Raw genomic sequence first — 18,973 nt, 5'->3', positions numbered from 1 at the left:
CATGTCCTCAAAAAATCCATGCTGACTTGGACTAATCCTGTCATTCTCGCCAAATAAGCACCAATGACATCTTAATTAAATGACTCCAGCTTATCCCCACCACTGAAGTCAGGCTAACTGATCTATAATTCTGTATTTTTTTTTACTCTTCCTTTCCTTTCCTCAAATGTGGTGTCATATTAACAACCATGCTAGACAAGGCTGACAGCCACCGACCTGAACGTCGGTCTGCCCTCATTGCACATGAACTCCTCAGACTTGACATCGACATAGCCGCTCTCAGTGAAGTCCGCCTGGCAGATGTAGGCAGCCTCCAAGAACGCGGCGCGGGCTACACACTCTACTGGTCTGGCAAGCCTTCGGATGAACGACGCCTATCTGGTGTAGGCTTCATGGTCAAGAGCTTCATTGCCTCCAAACTCGAAAACCTTCCGACAGGCCTCTCGGACCGAATCATGTCCATGCGACTCCCACTTCAAAACAAGCGTCACATCACCCTCATCAGTGTCTATGCTCCAACCCTCCAGGCGGAACCAGCAGAAAAGAACAAGTTCTACACCGACCTGCGCAACCTCATCCAACGTACCCCTACAGCCGACAAGGTTGTCATCCTGGGCGACTTCAACGCTCGTGTCGGCAAAGACTCAGAAACCTGGCCAGGAATCCTGGGCAAGCATGGCGTCGGCAAGTGCAACGACAATGGGCGCCTCCTGTTGGAGCTCTGCGCAGAACAGCGACTTGTCATTACAAACACCCTTTTTCAGCAGAGGGACAGCCTTAAGACCACCTGGATGCATCCCCGATCCAAACACTGGCACCTCCTGGACTACATCCTGGTACGAGAAAGTGACAAACAAGATGTGCTCCACACCAGGGTCATGCCTAGCGCGGAATGCCACACTGACCACCGGCTGTTTCGCTGCAAGCTCAACCTTCACTTCAAGCCAAAGCCCAGGAACAATAAAGCCCCCAGAAAGAGGTTCAATGTTGGAAACCTGCAGTCAGACGAAGCGAGAGGAAACTTCCAGGCAAACCTCAAAGCAAAGCTCGACGTTGCAACCCGCCTCACGGACCCGTCCCCTGAAACCCTCTGGGATCAGTTGAAGACTACCATACTGCAATCCACTGAAGAGGTGCTGGGCTTCTCCTCCAGGAAAAACAAGGACTGGTTTGACGAAAACAGCCAGGAAATCCAGGAGCTGCTGGCAAAGAAGCGAGCTGCCCACCAGGCTCACCTTACAAAGCCGTCCTGTCCAGAGAAGAAACAAGCCTTCCGTCGCGCCTGCAGCCATCTTCAGCGCAAACTCCGGGAGATCCAAAATGAGTTGTGGACTAGCCTCGCCAAACGAACACAGCTCAGCGCGGACATTGGCGACTTCAGGGGTTTCTACGAGGCTCTAAAGTCTGTGTACGGCCCCTCACCCCAAGTCCAAAGCCCGCTGCGCAGCTCAGACAGCAAAGTCCTCCTCAGCGACAAGATCTCCATCCTCAACCGATGGTCAGAACACTTCCAATCACTTTTCAGTGCCAACCGCTCAGTCCAAGATTCCGCCCTGCTCCAGCTCCCTCAACAGCCCCTAAGGCTAGAGCTGGATGAGGTTCCCACCCTGGATGAGACATATAAGGCAATCGAACAACTGAAAAGTGGCAAAGCAGCAGGTATGGATGGAATCCCCCCAGAAGTCTGGAAGGCTGGTGGCAAAACTCTGCATGCCAAACTGCATGAGTTTTTCAAGCTTTGTTGGGACCAAGGTAAACTGCCTCAGGATCTTCGTGATGCCACCATCATCACCCTGTACAAAAACAAAGGCGAGAAATCAGACTGCTCAAACTACAGGGGAATCACGTTGCTCTCCATTGCAGGCAAAATCTTCGCTAGGATTCTACTAAATAGAATAATACCTAGTGTCGCCGAGAATATTCTCCCAGAATCACAGTGCGGCTTTCGCGCAAACAGAGGAACCACTGACATGGTCTTTGCCCTCAGACAGCTCCAAGAAAAGTGCAGAGAACAAAACAAAGGACTCTACATCACCTTTGTTGACCTCACCAAAGCCTTCGACACCGTGAGCAGGAAAGGGCTTTGGCAAATACTAGAGCGCATCGGATGTCCCCCAAAGTTCCTCAACATGATTATCCAACTGCACGAAAACCAACAAGGTCGGGTCAGATACAGCAATGAGCTCTCTGAACCCTTCTCCATTAACAATGGCGTGAAGCAAGGCTGTGTTCTCGCACCAACCCTCTTTTCAATCTTCTTCAGCATGATGCTGAACCAAGCCATGAAAGACCCCAACAATGAAGACGCTGTTTACATCCGGTACCGCACGGATGGCAGTCTCTTCAATCTGAGGCGCCTGCAAGCTCACACCAAGACACAAGAGAAACTTGTCCGTGAACTACTCTTTGCAGATGATGCCGCTTTAGTTGCCCATTCAGAGCCAGCTCTTCAGCACTTGACGTCCTGCTTTGCGGAAACTGCCAAAATGTTTGGCCTGGAAGTCAGCCTGAAGAAAACTGAGGTCCTCCATCAGCCAGCTCCCCACCATGACTACCAGCCCCCCCACATCTCCATCGGGCACACAAAACTCAAAACGGTCAACCAGTTTACCTATCTCGGCTGCACCATTTCATCAGATGCAAGGATCGACAATGAGATAGACAACAGACTCGCCAAGGCAAATAGCGCCTTTGGAAGACTACACAAAAGAGTCTGGAAAAACAACCAACTGAAAAACCTCACAAAGATAAGCGTATACAGAGCCGTTGTCATACCCACACTCCTGTTCGGCTCCGAATCATGGGTCCTCTACCGGCACCACCTACGGCTCCTAGAACGCTTCCACCAGCGTTGTCTCCGTTCCATCCTCAACATCCATTGGAGCGCTTACACCCCTAACGTCGAAGTACTCGAGATGGCAGAGGTCGACAGCATCGAGTCCACGCTGCTGAAGATCCAGCTGAGCTGGATGGGTCACATCTCCAGAATGGAGGACCATCGCCTTCCCAAGATCGTGTTATATGGCGAGCTCTCCACTGGCCACCGTGACAGAGGTGCACCAAAGAAAAGGTACAAGGACTGCCTAAAGAAATCTCTTGGTGCCTGCCACATTGACCACCGCCAGTGGGCTGATAACGCCTCAAACCGTGCATCTTGGCGCCTCACAGTTTGGCGGGCAGCAACCTCCTTTGAAGAAGACCGCAGAGCCCACCTCACTGACAAAAGGCAAAGGAGGAAAAACCCAACACCCAACCCCAACCAACCAATTTTCCCTTGCAACCGCTGTAATCGTGTCTGCCTGTCCCGCATCGGACTTGTCAGCCACAAACGAGCCTACAGCTGACGTGGACTTTTTACCCCCTCCATAAATCTTCGTCCGCGAAGCCAAGCCAAAGAGAATGCAAAGGAACTGATCTAGACTGTAACCTTCAATGGATACGAGCATAAGCTATTACAACATTTCCATACAAGACAATCCACTGATTCCAGCATTAGCCTTCTCATAACTGCTTACATGGCATTATATCCTTCCTTAAAGAAGATTAATATTGCACACAGTACTCTTGGTTTTCTCTCACCAATGCCCTCTATAAAAGAAGAATGACTTCCCAAATTGTATTCATTTCCCTTTGCAATAAATTATAACATTCTGTTAACTTTCCTAATTAATTGCACCACATGAACACTAATCTCTTTTTGAATCATGCAGTCATCTTCACATACATCTCCTAAAGCAACATATCCCAACACAAACAACACTTATTCACCCACTAAAATTTTCATGCCAACCATTTACCAGCTCTTGTCTCATGTTCTTCTAATGTTCTCTTGTCCATGAACCCCTCCAATGTAATTTAAATGTTATAATTGTATCCACCTCTGCCTCTTTCAGGTCTTTGCATGTATCTACTACACTGAGAAAATGTGACACCTCAGTTTCCTTGCTATGCTCTCTTCTGTCAGGTAGAAGATACACGAGCTTGGAAATCCAAACCTCCGGATTCAAAGCAGTTTCTTTCCTGTTGGGTTCAGACACTTAAATGGACCTCAAATTGGTAAAAGATGATGATTTTGCATTATTTCAAATGTACCTTTCTCTATGACCAGCACTTTATCTTTGTAACAATATACCCTGACTCGTCATTTACTCTAACATCATATGATGCACTTTTGTTTATTTTTTTGCACTACCTGTTGCACTTGAGTATGAATTGACTTGCCTAGATACCACACAAAACAAATCTTTTCACAGTATCTTGGAACAATTCAAATAAATTCAATAGATTTCCTTCTCTCACTTTAAACAGATGCCCTCTAGTTTTTGACTCCTCTACCATGGGGAAAAAAAACATTGTGAAGTTTCTCCTAATCTATGCCCTGCCTAATTTTGTATTCAGCCATAAGATTACCCTGCAATCTCCAGGGAAATAATAGACTTAACCACTCCAGTCCAAGTTATATCCTTGTGAATCTTTTTTTTTGCACTCTTTCCAGTTTATGACATCCCTCCCATGGCAAGGCTGCACACAGTACTTCCAATGTATTGAGGGTGGATTTCCAAATGTATGTGTTACGAATTAATTCATGCTTCAACTCTGAGAGTAGATGAGGATGCAAGAAGGCGCTCAAGGGAGTCAGGGAGGACAGAATGGTACTGGAGGATTCTGCCAGCAGGAGACATGTTCTTTGTGCATTGGAGCTGTGGAGATCTTCTTTTGCTTGCAGGGATGTCTCTGCAGATATTTTTGAACTTCATGTTCAAGTTTATTGTCATCTGACTGTACATATACAATCAGAAAAAGTGTTTCTCTGGGCTACAGGACACATAATACACAGCATATAATATAATACATTCATAAAATATAATATGAAATAAATATGCATAAATATTCTGGAATTATATATTTCATTTCATTAATAAGAGACCCAATGTTACTGGAAACTGTCCATCACTTTCACAGCCTGTAGAAAGAAGCTGCTGAATGTCTCAGACAGGCAGGCATGATTTTGATGCACCTACACCTCCTGCCTGATGATAGTAGGTCAAAAATCCTGTGTGATGGACAGTAGGGATCCTCTATACTTCTTTAAGCAATGTTCCTGGTGTATGTCATCAGTAGAGGGAAGAGTGACCCCCAGTGGTCTTCTCAGCCATTTTAATGATTCTCTAAATTCACTCCTGACCAGACAATGATGCAGGCCGACAGGAAACTCAATTTCGTTCCTGTAAAATAATGTCAGGATGGGTGCCAGTAGCCTTGTACTCCTCAACCTCCTTCGGAAGCGTGTTAAGGGAATCAAGGGAGCTAGTGCTGGAAAGTGGCAGTGAGTTAAAAGGTCAGCTATAATGTTATTGAAATGCAGAGCAGACCCACTCCTGCTTCTTTATATCATGCTTCTACGTGAGAACAAGGCACGTGTCTCTGAATGCCGCAGAATGGAAAATTTAATGCAACTGACACATTCTCAAGACCTCTCATATCTGACAAAACATTACATTTTAAATTTAGACATATAGCACGGTAACAGGCCATTTCGGCCCACGAGTCTGTATCACCCAATTAACCTATAATCCCTGGAACATTTTGAACAGTGGGAGGAAACAGAAGCTGCCGGAGAGAACCCATGCAGACACAGGGAGAATGTACAAACTCCTTACAGACCGCACGGGGTTTGAACCCCGGTCCGGTCCCAATTGCTGGTGCTATAAAGGCATCGTGCTAACCACTACACCAACCGGGCCATTCACTACTCTTTACTTTCTTTGGATGTTGCATGACCTGCTGAGTTACTCCAGTGCATTTATGTATTGCATTTCATCCCAGCATCTGCATATTTACTTGTTCAGCCAGAAGGTGGTAAATCTATGAAATTCATTGCCACAGAGGGCTGTGGAAGCCAAGTATATTTAAAGCAAAGTTTGATAGTTTCTTGCATGGTGAAGGTTTCAAAGGAAAAGGGAGGAGAATAGGACTGAAAGAAAATAAATAAATCGGCAGGATTTAAATCATAGACCAGAGTTGATGGCCTGAATAGACTTTTCTGCTCTGAAGTCTGATGATCCAACATAGAAGCTTGAAATTTCCAATTCAATTAAAATAAAATTAGTAAGGTTTGCACTTCAAATTCAGCAATTTTCAGAAGACAAATATCCAAAATAATTTATTTTCACTCTCATTTTACATAATTGCTAATTTAGTTAGCTCTGATATATAGCATGAAATGAAAGCATTTTGGCAATGCTGCAAAGCACTGGTGTTTCCAAAATTAACTAGATGTATGAAAGACTGCGTTAACATCTTCAAGAATAAACAGGCTTATTTGCATATATTAAAACAAAAGCAAAATGAGATCATCTCTGAACTCATTTGAGTACATCATTAATCATTGTACTTGATTCATAACTGCTAATTTTAGCATAGTTTGAGAAACAGTTAAGTAAAAACTATGCACCAATTTAGAATTATTTAATGTTGAGGACAAACCCCTATTGCCCCAACCCCAGTCAGTGGCTGACTATTCACTGGTGAGAACAACATGGTCTTGGGTTTTCTCAAATACCCCTGCACTGATTATTGTGACTGACTGATGAAGCATCACTTAATGAGAATGAAGCTGCTCAGAAGTAAAATTGATATCTATTGATGGTGCAATGTTTTAGGCCAAGAATTTATGTCAGGAAATTTGGTGAATTCATAAAGCAGCATGAAAATTTGCCAAAGGGCTGGAACAACCTTTAGAAATTCAATGTAAAATTCCTCCTAAATTCACCAATGAAGAGATTGTGGAGAGGAAGCATCCTTCCTAGGAACACACTCCAGGACAGAGTCCCAAATCTGGATCAAGGGTAAAACACAAAAGTACCTCAGATTTGGGAAATCTGAAATACCAGCAATGCTGGCCATAATCAGTAAGTCAGGCACCATTATTTTGCATAACACTGACATTTAATACAATAATATCCTATTACCAGCCTTTCCAGTTTGTGTCAGAGTGGATCATTTCTGGTGACAAGTTATCATCATATAATGTCAACATAGAACAGCAGAGTACAGGCCCTTCATCCCTCAAAGTTGTGCTGACCTCTATATACCAACCAAAAAAACACCAAATCCTTCCTACCCCATAACTATTTTTCTTTCATACATGTGCCCGTCTCAGAGAGTCTTAAATGTCCCTAATGTTTTAACCTCCAACACCACCAGTGCATTCCAGAGACCCACAACTCTCTGTGGAAAAAGCTTTCCCCTGATGTCTCCCCTAAACTTTATTTCCTTCACTTTGTACAGTTGTCGTCTGATGTTTGCTGCTCCTGCCCTGGGGAAAAAGCACTGGCTGTTTGCATTATCTCTGCCTTTCTTAAACTTGCAGACCTCTATTAAGTCACCTCTCATCCTTCTTTGCTCCAAAGAGAAAAGTCTCAGCTCTGCCACATAGGACATGTTTTCCAATCTAGGCAACATCCTGATAAATCTCCTCTGAACCCTCTCCATAGCTTCCACATACTTCCTATAATGAGGTGACCAGAAATGAACAAATGTGGTCTCACCAGAGATTTGCAGAGTTGCACCATGACCTCTCGATCTTGAACTCAATCCCCCAAATAATGAAACCCAGCATCCCATTGCCATCCTGAACTATCCTATCAACCTTGAGAGAACCCAAACACCAGGATTACATTTGTAATGATATACTTCTTATCCCTCTAGACCTGTGGAATTCTCCTTTGTATGTTTATGTTAGATCGATGATTTGTACTGGACAACATATCTCTCTGCAATCCAAAGACCTCTTTTTTTTATTGTTTTCTTTCTCTTTTTTTGTTTTTATACCTAAAAAATTTTATTTTTTCAGTTTGTATGTCATTTCTTTGAGGGGGGTGGTTGGATGGGAGGGAGGGTTTTTCGGGGCAGGGTGAAAACCATCATGTAGGTAATCAATTTTTTAAAATATCTGTAGTATATTAATTATAGTTACTGCATGTATGGAGTATTAAATAAAATATTTTTTAAAAACCTTGAGAAATGTATGGATTTAAACACCAAGGCCCCTCTGTTCCTCCACACTGTTAAGTATCCTACCATTAACCCTGTTCTCAGCCTTCAGGTTTGACCTTCCAAAATGCATAATGTCACACTTATCTAGAATGAACTCCATCTGCAACTTTTACGCACAATTTTGCATCCTGTCTATATCCTTTTGTAACCTGTGACAACCTTCAGCTCCATCTGCAACTCCTCCAACCTTCGTATCATTCACAAACCGACTGACCCATCCTTCTGCTTCTTCACCAAGATTATTTATAAAAATCAAAAAGAACAGGGGTCCTAGAACAGATTCCTGTGGAACTCCGTGAGTCACTGACTTCCAGGCAAAATACTTTCCATCTACAGCTTTCTGCTTTCTACCAGCAAGCCAAGTTTTAGTCTCCACAGCCAAGTTTCCATGGATCCCGTGCCGCTGAATAAGTATCTCATGGGGTACCTGGTCAAATACCTTACTAAAATCCATATATACAACATCTACCACCCTACCTTCATCAATTTCTTTTATAATCTCCTGAAAAAAAACTCCATTAGGCTCGTGAGGCACAACCATCCTCTCACATAGCCCCGCTGACTTTCCCTTCTCTAAATGCACATAAATCTTGTCCTTAAGAATCCTCTCCAATAATTTTCACACCACTGGCTTTATTTTCCAGGATTCTCCCCATTACCATTTTTAAATAAGGGGACCACGTTTGCCATTCTCCAATCCTCTGTTCCCTCCCCTGTGGCCAAGGTTGACTCAAAGAACATAGCCACTGCTCCAGCTATCTCTTCCCTCCCTTCCCACAGCAACCTGGGGTATATTGCTTCTGGCCCTGAGGACATCAACCTTAATGTTTTTAAGATGATCCAACACTTCTTTCCCTATCTCAACTTCATCCGGCATATAAGCTTGTTCAATTCTGACCTCACCTTGATCAAGGTCCTTTCCTCTGGTGAATACTGAAGATGAGTATTCATTTCAGCTCTCCCCAATCTCCTTCACCACCAGGCCTCCAACTCCAACTCATATTAACTCATTTTCTCTTTCTCTATAATGCTTCTTGACCTAATGGGCCCCAAGTAGCTTCAGGGTGTCATTGCAAGGGGTTCCACATGCTTTTGGGGATGGTTTAAACTGGATGAAAAGTAGCATTGAAACCTGAAAGGAGAGTCAGAAAAGCTGGAAGTGGAAGTTACAATTGCAATAAGAAAAGTTAATAAGAGCAAAGCAAAGCAGCAAGTACAATCAGAGTATAGAAGAAAATTATAAAGTCAAATTTAAAGGCAATCTACAAATTTGAAGAAATAAACAACTCCAAATGCCAATTGTCTAATTGCCCACACAGTGACAAAAGTGGGAACTAAATAATCCATAGGGGTGTGATATTTTGGAAAGAGAGGCATAAGACAAAAGAAAGTAGGATCAGATCATTACAGCAGTTAGAAATGGTCTTATCTCACTAGTGCATGCCTCAGAACTTGTAATTGTTTGGGTGGACCTCAGTAGTAGTCATAGATGGCAGGAAACATTGTTTGGAGTTATTTATAGAAGTCCAAAATGGAGTTATGATGTCAGGCCTGATACAAATAAGAGATACAAGATAAAAAGTAAAAGCACAACGCTGGATAAACTCAGCAGGTCAAACAGTGTCCTTTATATAGAAAAGATAAAGGTACATAACCGACATTTCAGGCTTGAGCCCTTCATCAAGGTATGGAAACATTTCAACAGGTGCCCGAATAAAAAGGTAATGGAGGAGGCATCAGGGGAGGAGCATGGTCCCAAAGGCAGAATGTAAAAGGTGAAGAAAGAAAGGATGACATAGCAATGAGCATGGGGAGGAGGAATGGCTGGGTTAAAGAAGACATGGGGAAAGGAAGGGAAGGGTGAGAGAAAGGAGAGCAGGTTAGCAGAAGCTAGAGGTCTATGTTAATGCCTTCCAGCTGAAGAGTGCCCAGACGGAAAATCAGGTGTTGTTCCTTCAATTTACGGGTGGCCTTGGTGGGATAATACATGAGGCCATGGACAGACATGTGAGTTTGGGAGTGGGAGGCAGAACTGAAATGGTTGGCAGTAGTAAATCAGAGAAATCTGTAGACAACATAGTTGAAGTAAAAACACAAAATGCTGGAGAAGTTCAGCAGGTCAAACAGTCTCCTTTATGTAGCAAAGGCAAATTATATGTATCTTTACCTTTGCTACATAAAGGCCACTGTTTGACCTGCTAAGTTTCTCCAGTATTTTTTGTTTTTACTGAAATGGTTGGCAACTGGGAGGTCCCCGTCACTGGTGTGGACAGAGCGAAAGTGTTCAGCGAAGTGATTTTCCAGTCTGCACCCAGCCTCTTCAATGTAGGGAAGGGAACAAAGGCAGCACTGCATGCAGTAGATAACTCTTGCAGATTTAAAAGTGAAGTGTTGGTTCACTGGAAAGGTTTGTTTGGGTCCCCGGACTGTGGTAAGGGCGGATGTGTGGGCGTAAGTGTGGAACCTTATGCAGCCACAGGGGAAGGTGCAGAGCAAGGGGGTGGGGGGGGGGGTCATCCTCCCCACCAATCCCCCCACCCCAACACCTGCTGAATTTCTCCACCATTTACTTCAACCACTATGTCTGCAGACTTTGGTGTTTTACTGGAAATTCAAGATGCATTTTGAAGAGCCATTCGATTAATTTTAGATGCTGTAAACTACGATAAACTGGGAAAATCAAGTTATTACTTAGAATTAATTAATGGAATATTTATAAAATGGATTTCCAGTGCATTCAGGAATCAACTAGGGAACAAATAATTTTATGTAAAAAGGGTTAGTTAATCTTATTCCTAATGGATTCCTTGGAAAGATTTATTAGAATGTGACAGTATTTTACATTAAATGCAAAATTAATGAACTTCAAACTGAATTTTGTAGCAGACCTCAGCAGGGATTTTATCTGAAGGCTGCATCCTGCAATTGGAGTCAGGTGACTCAAGCAGTTGGATTTGAAAAGCTGAGATCAGCAGGAAGCTGATTGGGACAATAGAGATCAAGTGATCCAAGGGACTTGTTTTTTTTCATAAACTTGTGACACAGGGTGGTATTAATTCATTTCAACTCAGCAGTCTAGAAACAGAACTATTGACTGGAGTTCCATGTTGTCCATGGAGCAGTGAGTGGGAAGTGCACAACTAACTAGTTATTTTTCTACAACTTCAATCTTAAATGTTCAATATAAGCAAAGGTATGAAGAGAAGGTTGGCTGTGATTGGCATTAAAGTGTGTGATAGCGTAAAGACCATGGATTTCAATAAACAAGGTGTTATTTGTAAATTAACCACATGGAACGTGATAAACCCATAGATTACAGGAGAAATTAAATACATTATTAAATTTAAATAAAAAACTATCATAATTTCAGCATAAGAATTGGGACATTGGGTTGAAAATGTTTTTGAATTCAATGACCCAAGAGATTGATAAAGGGAAGTTAGACTATGTTAGTAAACTGGTAAGAAACATTAAATATCTGCTAGATTTCCAAACTACTGTAAAAAAGAAAAGAGAAATTGTGGATCCCTCAAAGAGGAACAGATGAGAGAATAAGGAAATGGCAGCGAAATTCAACAATACTTTGTCTGTCTTTACTGACAATTATGGCAGTAGTAGATATCTCATAAAAGGTAAAGATTCTGGAATGGTCCCTACAGATTGGAAGGTATGAAATATAACCACTACCTAAAAAATGAGGGAGAGAGAAAGCAAGCAACTACCCATCTGTTAGGCTGTGTTGATGGGGTAAATTTTTGGTTGCACAATGAAGACTGAGATTCAATAGGAAAGATTTTGCTTCAGAGAAAAATCACAATACAGACGTTTTCAAAGAACAGAACTCCCCTGTAATTGGATTTGCTATCATATTAAACATGGATATTATTGTGCTTGGGTTTAGATGCTGAAGATGCTCTTGCACTGTCTGAAAGGATTTTCTCCCCGTGACCTGCATGGGATTCCTTCAGGTGCTGCAGTTTCTTCCCACCCTCAAAAAACATGGGTTGTAAGTTATTTGGGCAACACGGGCTCATGGGACGGAAGTGTCTGTTACCACGCTGTATCTCTAAAATTTAAAATAAACTTTGAGATGGTTGGTTAAGGTTTTCTTCGTTATAATAAAGATAGACACAAAGAGGTTAAGATCATTTGTGTTAAAGAAATGTTAGTCTAGAGAGAATATCATTGAGGATTTTAAAATGGTGAAATAATTAGAAAATTCTGCGATTAATGTTGATGGTAGGAAGTTATGAATTTTTTCAGTGGAACATAAACATCACTTTGTAGCAGCCTGCACGTGGACACGTGGACTGCCCCGCAAATTGCCGACGAACGCAGCAACTGCAGGGACCTAGGGGTAACACCGGCCGATGTCCCATGTGACCTCCGCATGGCGGAAAAATGGGGAAATCTGTCAGGAACACCGGCCAACCCTAGGCTGGCACTCCGATGACGTAGGGCCCTAACGTCAGTGCCGGGCCCATATAAGCGCCGATGGCCAGGGTAATAAACTCGCCTCATTTTCCAAGGCTTTGGCGTGTGTGTGTGTGTGTGGTTCTTCTCCACGCTCACGTAGCACATACACTACAACTTGCCTTTTTTTATTGAGATGCTCTGGGGGAGCTATTTCCTTGAACTTTTCTAGAGCATGAGGTGAAGTCACATTGCAAGTGTGGCAGGACTGTGACCCAAGATCCTGACTAAACAATGGTATATGTTCAAGTCAGGATGTGTGTGTGTGTTAGAGAGGAACGTGGAAGTGCTCCTGCTACTCTGGTCCCTTGAAGTAGATTGAGAAGGTGTAGTGGAATAAGCTATGTGAAGTGGCTGCATACCCATCCTAGACTGGTGGCAGGGATGTGGGCTGAACTTGAGAGAGGCATGCACATGAATCCTTTTACACACATACATAATCTCACATTCCATGTTATTGTATGACTATTGACACGACATGCGCTTCTCATTGACCTTTCCCCCTCGTTGCTACCCTGACTAATGCTGAAAGAAATGGATGCTTAGAGTGATAGATCAGGTACAATCAAATGAGTCTCAAGCTTCTTTAATGTCACCAGAGCACTCATCCAGTCAAATATCCTCATATCCTTAACCTATTGTAATGCTGACGGTCGCGGTCGCATACTTACCTTCATCGGGAGCGGTGCCAGCCGCTGATGATGATGTAAGCGATGCGTGGGGGAAACAGCATGCATCCGCCAATGTGTTAAGCGTCAGTAAGCAGGAGATCAATTGCAGATGCAGGAGGATGAGAGGGAGAGTGTCAGGATCACCCGTGTGGCAGTGAGCCAATGAGGGGTTTAGCTGGGTGGTTTTTGGGAAGTTGAAGAATGTAATGTTGTGTCTAGTGAATCAGAAAAGAAAGTCGACTTCATGGTGGCTGAAAGAAACAAGTGAGTGTATTCTTTATTTGTTTGTCAGCTGTGGTAAAACAGTGCTGTTACAGAACCAGGACACTCGCTTACCACAGAATACCTAGCATATGTCCCTGTTGTCACAGTATTTTTGGTATCTGTGGACACTATCAACTGAAATTACTTTTTTTTTTGCAAAACTCACCTTATAACACAGATGTGAGGAGTGTGAGTTTGCTTCAGTTCACTAATGGAGTTTCTCGTGGTGGAATTACCCAGTGAAGCGTTCCAAACTAAAACTTTGGCTATTCTTTACCTCCTATGGATACTGCATGATCTGCTAAGTTTCCCCAGCACTTTTGTGGATTGCATAGTGGAGGAATTGTCAGTTGGAGATAATAAGTTGCAATTTAGCTGTGATTAAGAGAGGACATGTGCCCCTGACCATTCCTTCTTGAAATTAATTGTTTATGGTCACATGTACCATAATATAGATAAAAAGAATGTAATTTTGTGTGTCATTCAGACAGCTTACAGTAAGCTTGCCATTATTTTACATTTACAAAAAGATTCACCAAAATACACAATGGGCAACAATGTCAATAACATCAAAGGTAGTATTTAATGTTAACAAATTCATTTTAAAATTTACATTAAAAATAACAGCAGGTTTCTGATCAGAATCTGATACAATACTCGCTCCTAGCTTGAATGTCTTGGCGAATCATGAAATTTATTTGTGTCAATTTGATGGTTGATGTCTACACTTGATGGACATCCTGCCACCCTATTCATAGATTCAACTCTTGTTTATTCCACTAGCAAATATTGCCCTCAAACCTCACCCTGTACTCAATCGCATCCATCTAATTGTAATGCTTTCTCAGGATCATTTGACCTTAAGCTGAAGATGATGAAGTGACCAAGAATCATATAACAGATTGCAAAGATTTTCGGCATTTGAGGAAGAGTATTTTTTAGAAGTTACCGAATGTCACAAATATCAATTTGTGGTGATGCTATGGCTGCCCTGGAAACACAGTGGCCACAAATTAGACTGAAAACTAAAATCAAAAACAAAACCAGGATTTTATTAATTGGCAGAGCAAAATTGAAGGCGTAATTACCATTCCTATTTTTTTTTATTCCTATCAAAAAGGAGTAACATCACATTTGCACATTTTAAAAGGGGTTACATTAAAACCCTCTTGAATTAGTGATATTGGATATTTTAACATACCTTCATAGTATTTTGAGCAAATGTCATTCTTGGTGCCATAAACTTTCCACCTGCTCCAAAATCCTGATCCGTGGAAGAGCATTATATTTTTCTCATTTCTGTTTCCATAGTTGAAATAAAAATCAGCCCCCTCAATACTCAGCAGGGTGTCATTCCTGCATGTCCAGCTCTGAAGATTGCTAGAGTCATTGCATTGATACAGAATTATTGGCACCCAGTTTACTTTGCTGGAAACTCCAAGGCATAATGTGAACTTGATGCTCATAAGCCTCTGACCTGAAACCCATCTAAACTGCTGTGACTTGGCAGTGACATCGCATTCACTAATTCCCACATATTGTTCACTTTTTGCATCCACACACTTGCGGTGTCTTTCATTGTATATTAGAAAGATCTTGGGATCTGGAAAAGAAAGCAAAAACTGAAAGTTATGTCTTCTATCATATCTCTGTGATTTGCTTACCCCCACCTATTTTAACCCCTAATAATGCATTAATGATATTATTCAAACAGGGAAGGATGAAATCTGTTTGAGATTTTCACCCAAAAGAACATAGGCTCTTGCATTGTGACAAATTCACTGAGATGGATACAGTGTTTCTTGTGCACTGTGACCTGTGCCCTGTGGCATATAGACTAATGATATATGCCCAGTGCCAAGTGCACTTTTATATATATACACATATATACACAAGGTGCCATATACACTGATATTCTGCCCTATCCCAAATACACTGTGACATATACGCTGTGCCAGTTGCATTGTGCCACTCTACCAGATTAGAACCACTCTACCAGTTTGGAAAATTAAGACGATGCATCTCTTTATCAATAGAATTTAACCACAGAGGTTTAATAATTTCTTCATCCTGAAATGTCAGCAACATTTATGACTTCAAACAGAATCTCACAAGGATATTGAGCATAATAAATGTTAATAATATGTTTGATGAGATACCTACTTTCATAATTGTACAGCATGGAAACAGGCCCTCAAGTCCAACTTGCCCAAGCCAACCAAAATCTCCCACCTACACTAACTTGGCTCCGCTACCTGCACATGGCCCATATCCTTCTAAACCCATCCATCCATTTTTTATTAAAAATTACAATAGTCCGTGCCTCAGCCGGCACTTCTGGCAGCCCATTCCATATACCTATCAACATCTGTATAAAAATGTTATCCCTCAGGCTCCTGTTCAATCTAGCCGCCGCCCCCCCCCCACCCCCACCACTTACCTTAAATCCATGTTTGGTTACTGATTCCCCTGCTCTGAGCAAAAGAATCTCTGTTTTCACCTTGTCCATTCATCTCATGACTTTTTACATCTCTAGAGAGCACTTCTTATTGACCCTCTATGTTGGAAAGAATAAGACAACTAAAATGTGCAAATAATACAGCAACCACTTGCTGTAGCTCAGGCCCGCTAGTCTGGGCAACATCCTCGTGAATTTGCAATACAAGCAGTCCCCGGGTTAAATATGAGTTCTGTTACATAGGTTTGTCTTTAACCCAAATTTGAATGTAAGTCAGAACAGGTACATACGGTTCTTATCTAGCGTCAGTTAGTCAAATGTTTATCTTAGTAAATAGTATATATATTACCTCTATATGCATATAAAACACTTCCCAATACACTAAAACATATTAAACATAATTGTCATGATCTCGTGCACTCCCAAGCCAAGGCCAGCTGCAAATTGGAGGAGCACCACCTAATCTTCTGACTAGGCACTCTCCAACCAGATGGCATTAACATGGACTTTTCCAGTTTCACAGGCCCTTCAACTCTCTCTCTCTCTCTCTCTCTCTCTCTCTCTCTCTCTCTCTCTTTCCCTATCCCTCTTTCTCCTTTCCTCCAACTCTCAACTCCCTTCCTTTTCCATTCAGAGAGCTACCCCTCCCTTGACCATCTCAGTTTTTTATTCTCTTCTGCCCTACCACCCATATCCACCTATGGCCTGTTGGCTTGTTCTCCTCCCCTGCAACTTCTTCCTTCTTCCACCAACCCCCACCCCCAATCTTTTTTTTCTGGTGTCTGCCTGCTTTTTTTCTCATACCTCGACAGAGGATTAGGGTCCGAAATGTTCTATCCTTTTGCTTCCTACAAATGCTGCGTGTCCTGCTGAGTTTCTCCAGCTTTTTTTTTGTGTATTACACTCCAATCACAGCGTCTGTGGACTTTCCTGTTTAAATAAATGTTATCTGCACCCTCTCCAGCTTGTCAATATCTTTTCTACAGTGGAGTGACCAAATCTGGACACTCTTGAGTATTTTGCCAAATCTTTAACTTTTCAGATATTTCAACCATTTTTGCCATTCATTCAAAATTCTTGTCTGATGTATTTAACAATTATAATAAAGGAAACAATGTCATCTTATAAGCTAAATTGTACCTATATCTTTACAACCTTCTTTAAAATCTTACTGCCAGTTCTATTATATTTGTGTTTTTACCACTTCTATCCTGGGAATGAGTGATGAACAGGCATTTTTATATATATATCAAGGCAAATTGTAATCTTACATCTTCAGATAGGTTTTTCATTGATGTGCAAAAGGACAGTGTAGCCATGGGAAATCTGCTCTTTGAAGTATATAATCCTGCCGCTCATATAACGTGGCTCTAACTATTATAAACACCTCATAGTAAGAATTATCTGCAGTCAAAAGTAGGTTGTCAAACAAATGCCACATCTATTGAATAAATTTTCTTTGGCTTTGTTAAATTACAAACATTGATCAGTATTGAGAACCTGAAACAAAATAGGAGTTTAAATGAGTTAACTCTCTCAATCAACAATCCACTTAGTAAGACTTTTGGTATTAAGATACTTTGGGCTACCGTACATGAACACCTCATGCATTCTCACTCTATAAAATAGTCAAATGTTTCAATGACATGTATAAAAAGTCAATAAATAGCATACCTGCACATCTCACAATTTGCAGAAGGCAAACAAAAAAAGCAAACAAAATTCCAGACTTCATAATTGCATGTTCTTTTGCAATTATGGCTTTTAAAGGATCTCGCTTTCCCGAAATGAAGGAAGTTAGTGATAAAGGAAACTCTACATTTAAACTGCTCCTGCTGGCAGAAACTGGGATGATAAGTACAGAATATCCTGTCACGTGACAAGCAGGCAATAACAGGAATCCAGGCAAGAGAATTTGCTTTCATCAGCTTTTTTAATATTTATTTTTCTCTTCACCCTAACACAAGGCAAAAGATAAGATTCATCCTGAAAACTAAATTGAACACATCTTTTTATTTTGGTCTATTTGACTGATCTTTGGGACATTTTGCCAACCTGCCTTTTGGGTTTTGCGTAGTTCTCTGAAGAATTGAAGTAAAATTGAATTCAAAGTGAAATCAAGTTTCATTGCAGGGCTGAAGTAGAGAGAGCAGCGAGAAATAATGAGCTGGATGTTAACTCCTGGACGCTCAAGTATGGGAATGAGTGGAAGATTAAATACACAGAGCAACAGAGTGTCAGGAAGCAGGCCTCAAATCCATTGACTTCAGCAGGCGACATGCGAGCAACATCCTTGGGAAAGGCTAGCTGCCCAATTCAATTTGATATCAGCTCATTAATAACAAAAGGTTTGAAGCTTGAGTGTATGTGGATTTTCTGAACTTCCTGGAACTCACCAGTCAAATCAAGTTAGACGCCAGAGCCGTAAGAAAGTTCTAGGTAAAGGATCAGCAAAACCATTAAGAGCAATCCACATTTCCTGTTGTTTGCCCGAGTGATTTTTTTAAAGCTGTTGTTCACAGAAACTATGCTGAGTAGCCTCATATGGTTAGATCATTCTAACCCAGCTCCCCCACCACTCAGACTCATCATCCATGAATGCCACTCACCTGCACTCGCCGGGCCGGCTGGGGTGTGGAGGGAAGGAATCATTATTGCTTCATACCCTGGATTCAAGCAATATGCTGCAGTGTGATGAGCCCCATGATAGAAGGCTCATCTGAGGGCAGAGCCTTGTCCAAGATCAAAGCTGTCATTGATTTTTCTCTGTGTTTGGTATAAAGCAATTCACATTTTAAGTTGATTAGAACCATAGAACGTTACAGCTCACAAAATAGGCCCTTCAGCCCTTCTCACCTGCTGAACTATTACTTTGCCTTGTCCCACTGACTTGCACCCAGTTCATAGACCTCCATACCCCCTCCTATCCATGTAACTTGTGGTGATTTGTAATTACACCACTAGGTCACTAGGGGTCATCCCGGTGACCTTGTATATAAAGCAGTCCAGAGCTACAGTCTAGCCTTCCAGGTTCGTCTTGCAGAGTACA

At 41.9% G+C, this 18,973-nt stretch overlaps 1 protein-coding gene across 1 annotated transcript in view; it reads right to left on the bottom strand.

Annotated features, from left to right (window-relative positions):
- Nucleotides 1-17,729, bottom strand: part of mrc1a (mannose receptor, C type 1a) — a 186,345-nt gene extending 168,616 nt beyond the window's left edge. Inside the window, exons 1-2 of the mRNA XM_069914658.1 lie at nucleotides 17,599-17,729; nucleotides 14,668-15,069 (exon numbers count right to left, since the gene is read on the bottom strand). Coding sequence (XP_069770759.1) covers nucleotides 14,668-15,069; nucleotides 17,599-17,659 — 463 coding nt within the window. The 5' untranslated portion in view covers nucleotides 17,660-17,729. The remainder of the gene's footprint in view (nucleotides 1-14,667; nucleotides 15,070-17,598) is intronic.
- Between the last annotated feature and the right edge of the window lie 1,244 nt (nucleotides 17,730-18,973).

Source organism: Narcine bancroftii, chromosome 1 (assembly GCF_036971445.1).
Source record: "Narcine bancroftii isolate sNarBan1 chromosome 1, sNarBan1.hap1, whole genome shotgun sequence".
NCBI lineage: Eukaryota > Metazoa > Chordata > Chondrichthyes > Torpediniformes > Narcinidae > Narcine > Narcine bancroftii.
The sequence above is the reverse complement of the archived record's forward strand: the minus strand, read 5'-3'. Positions and strand labels throughout refer to the sequence as shown.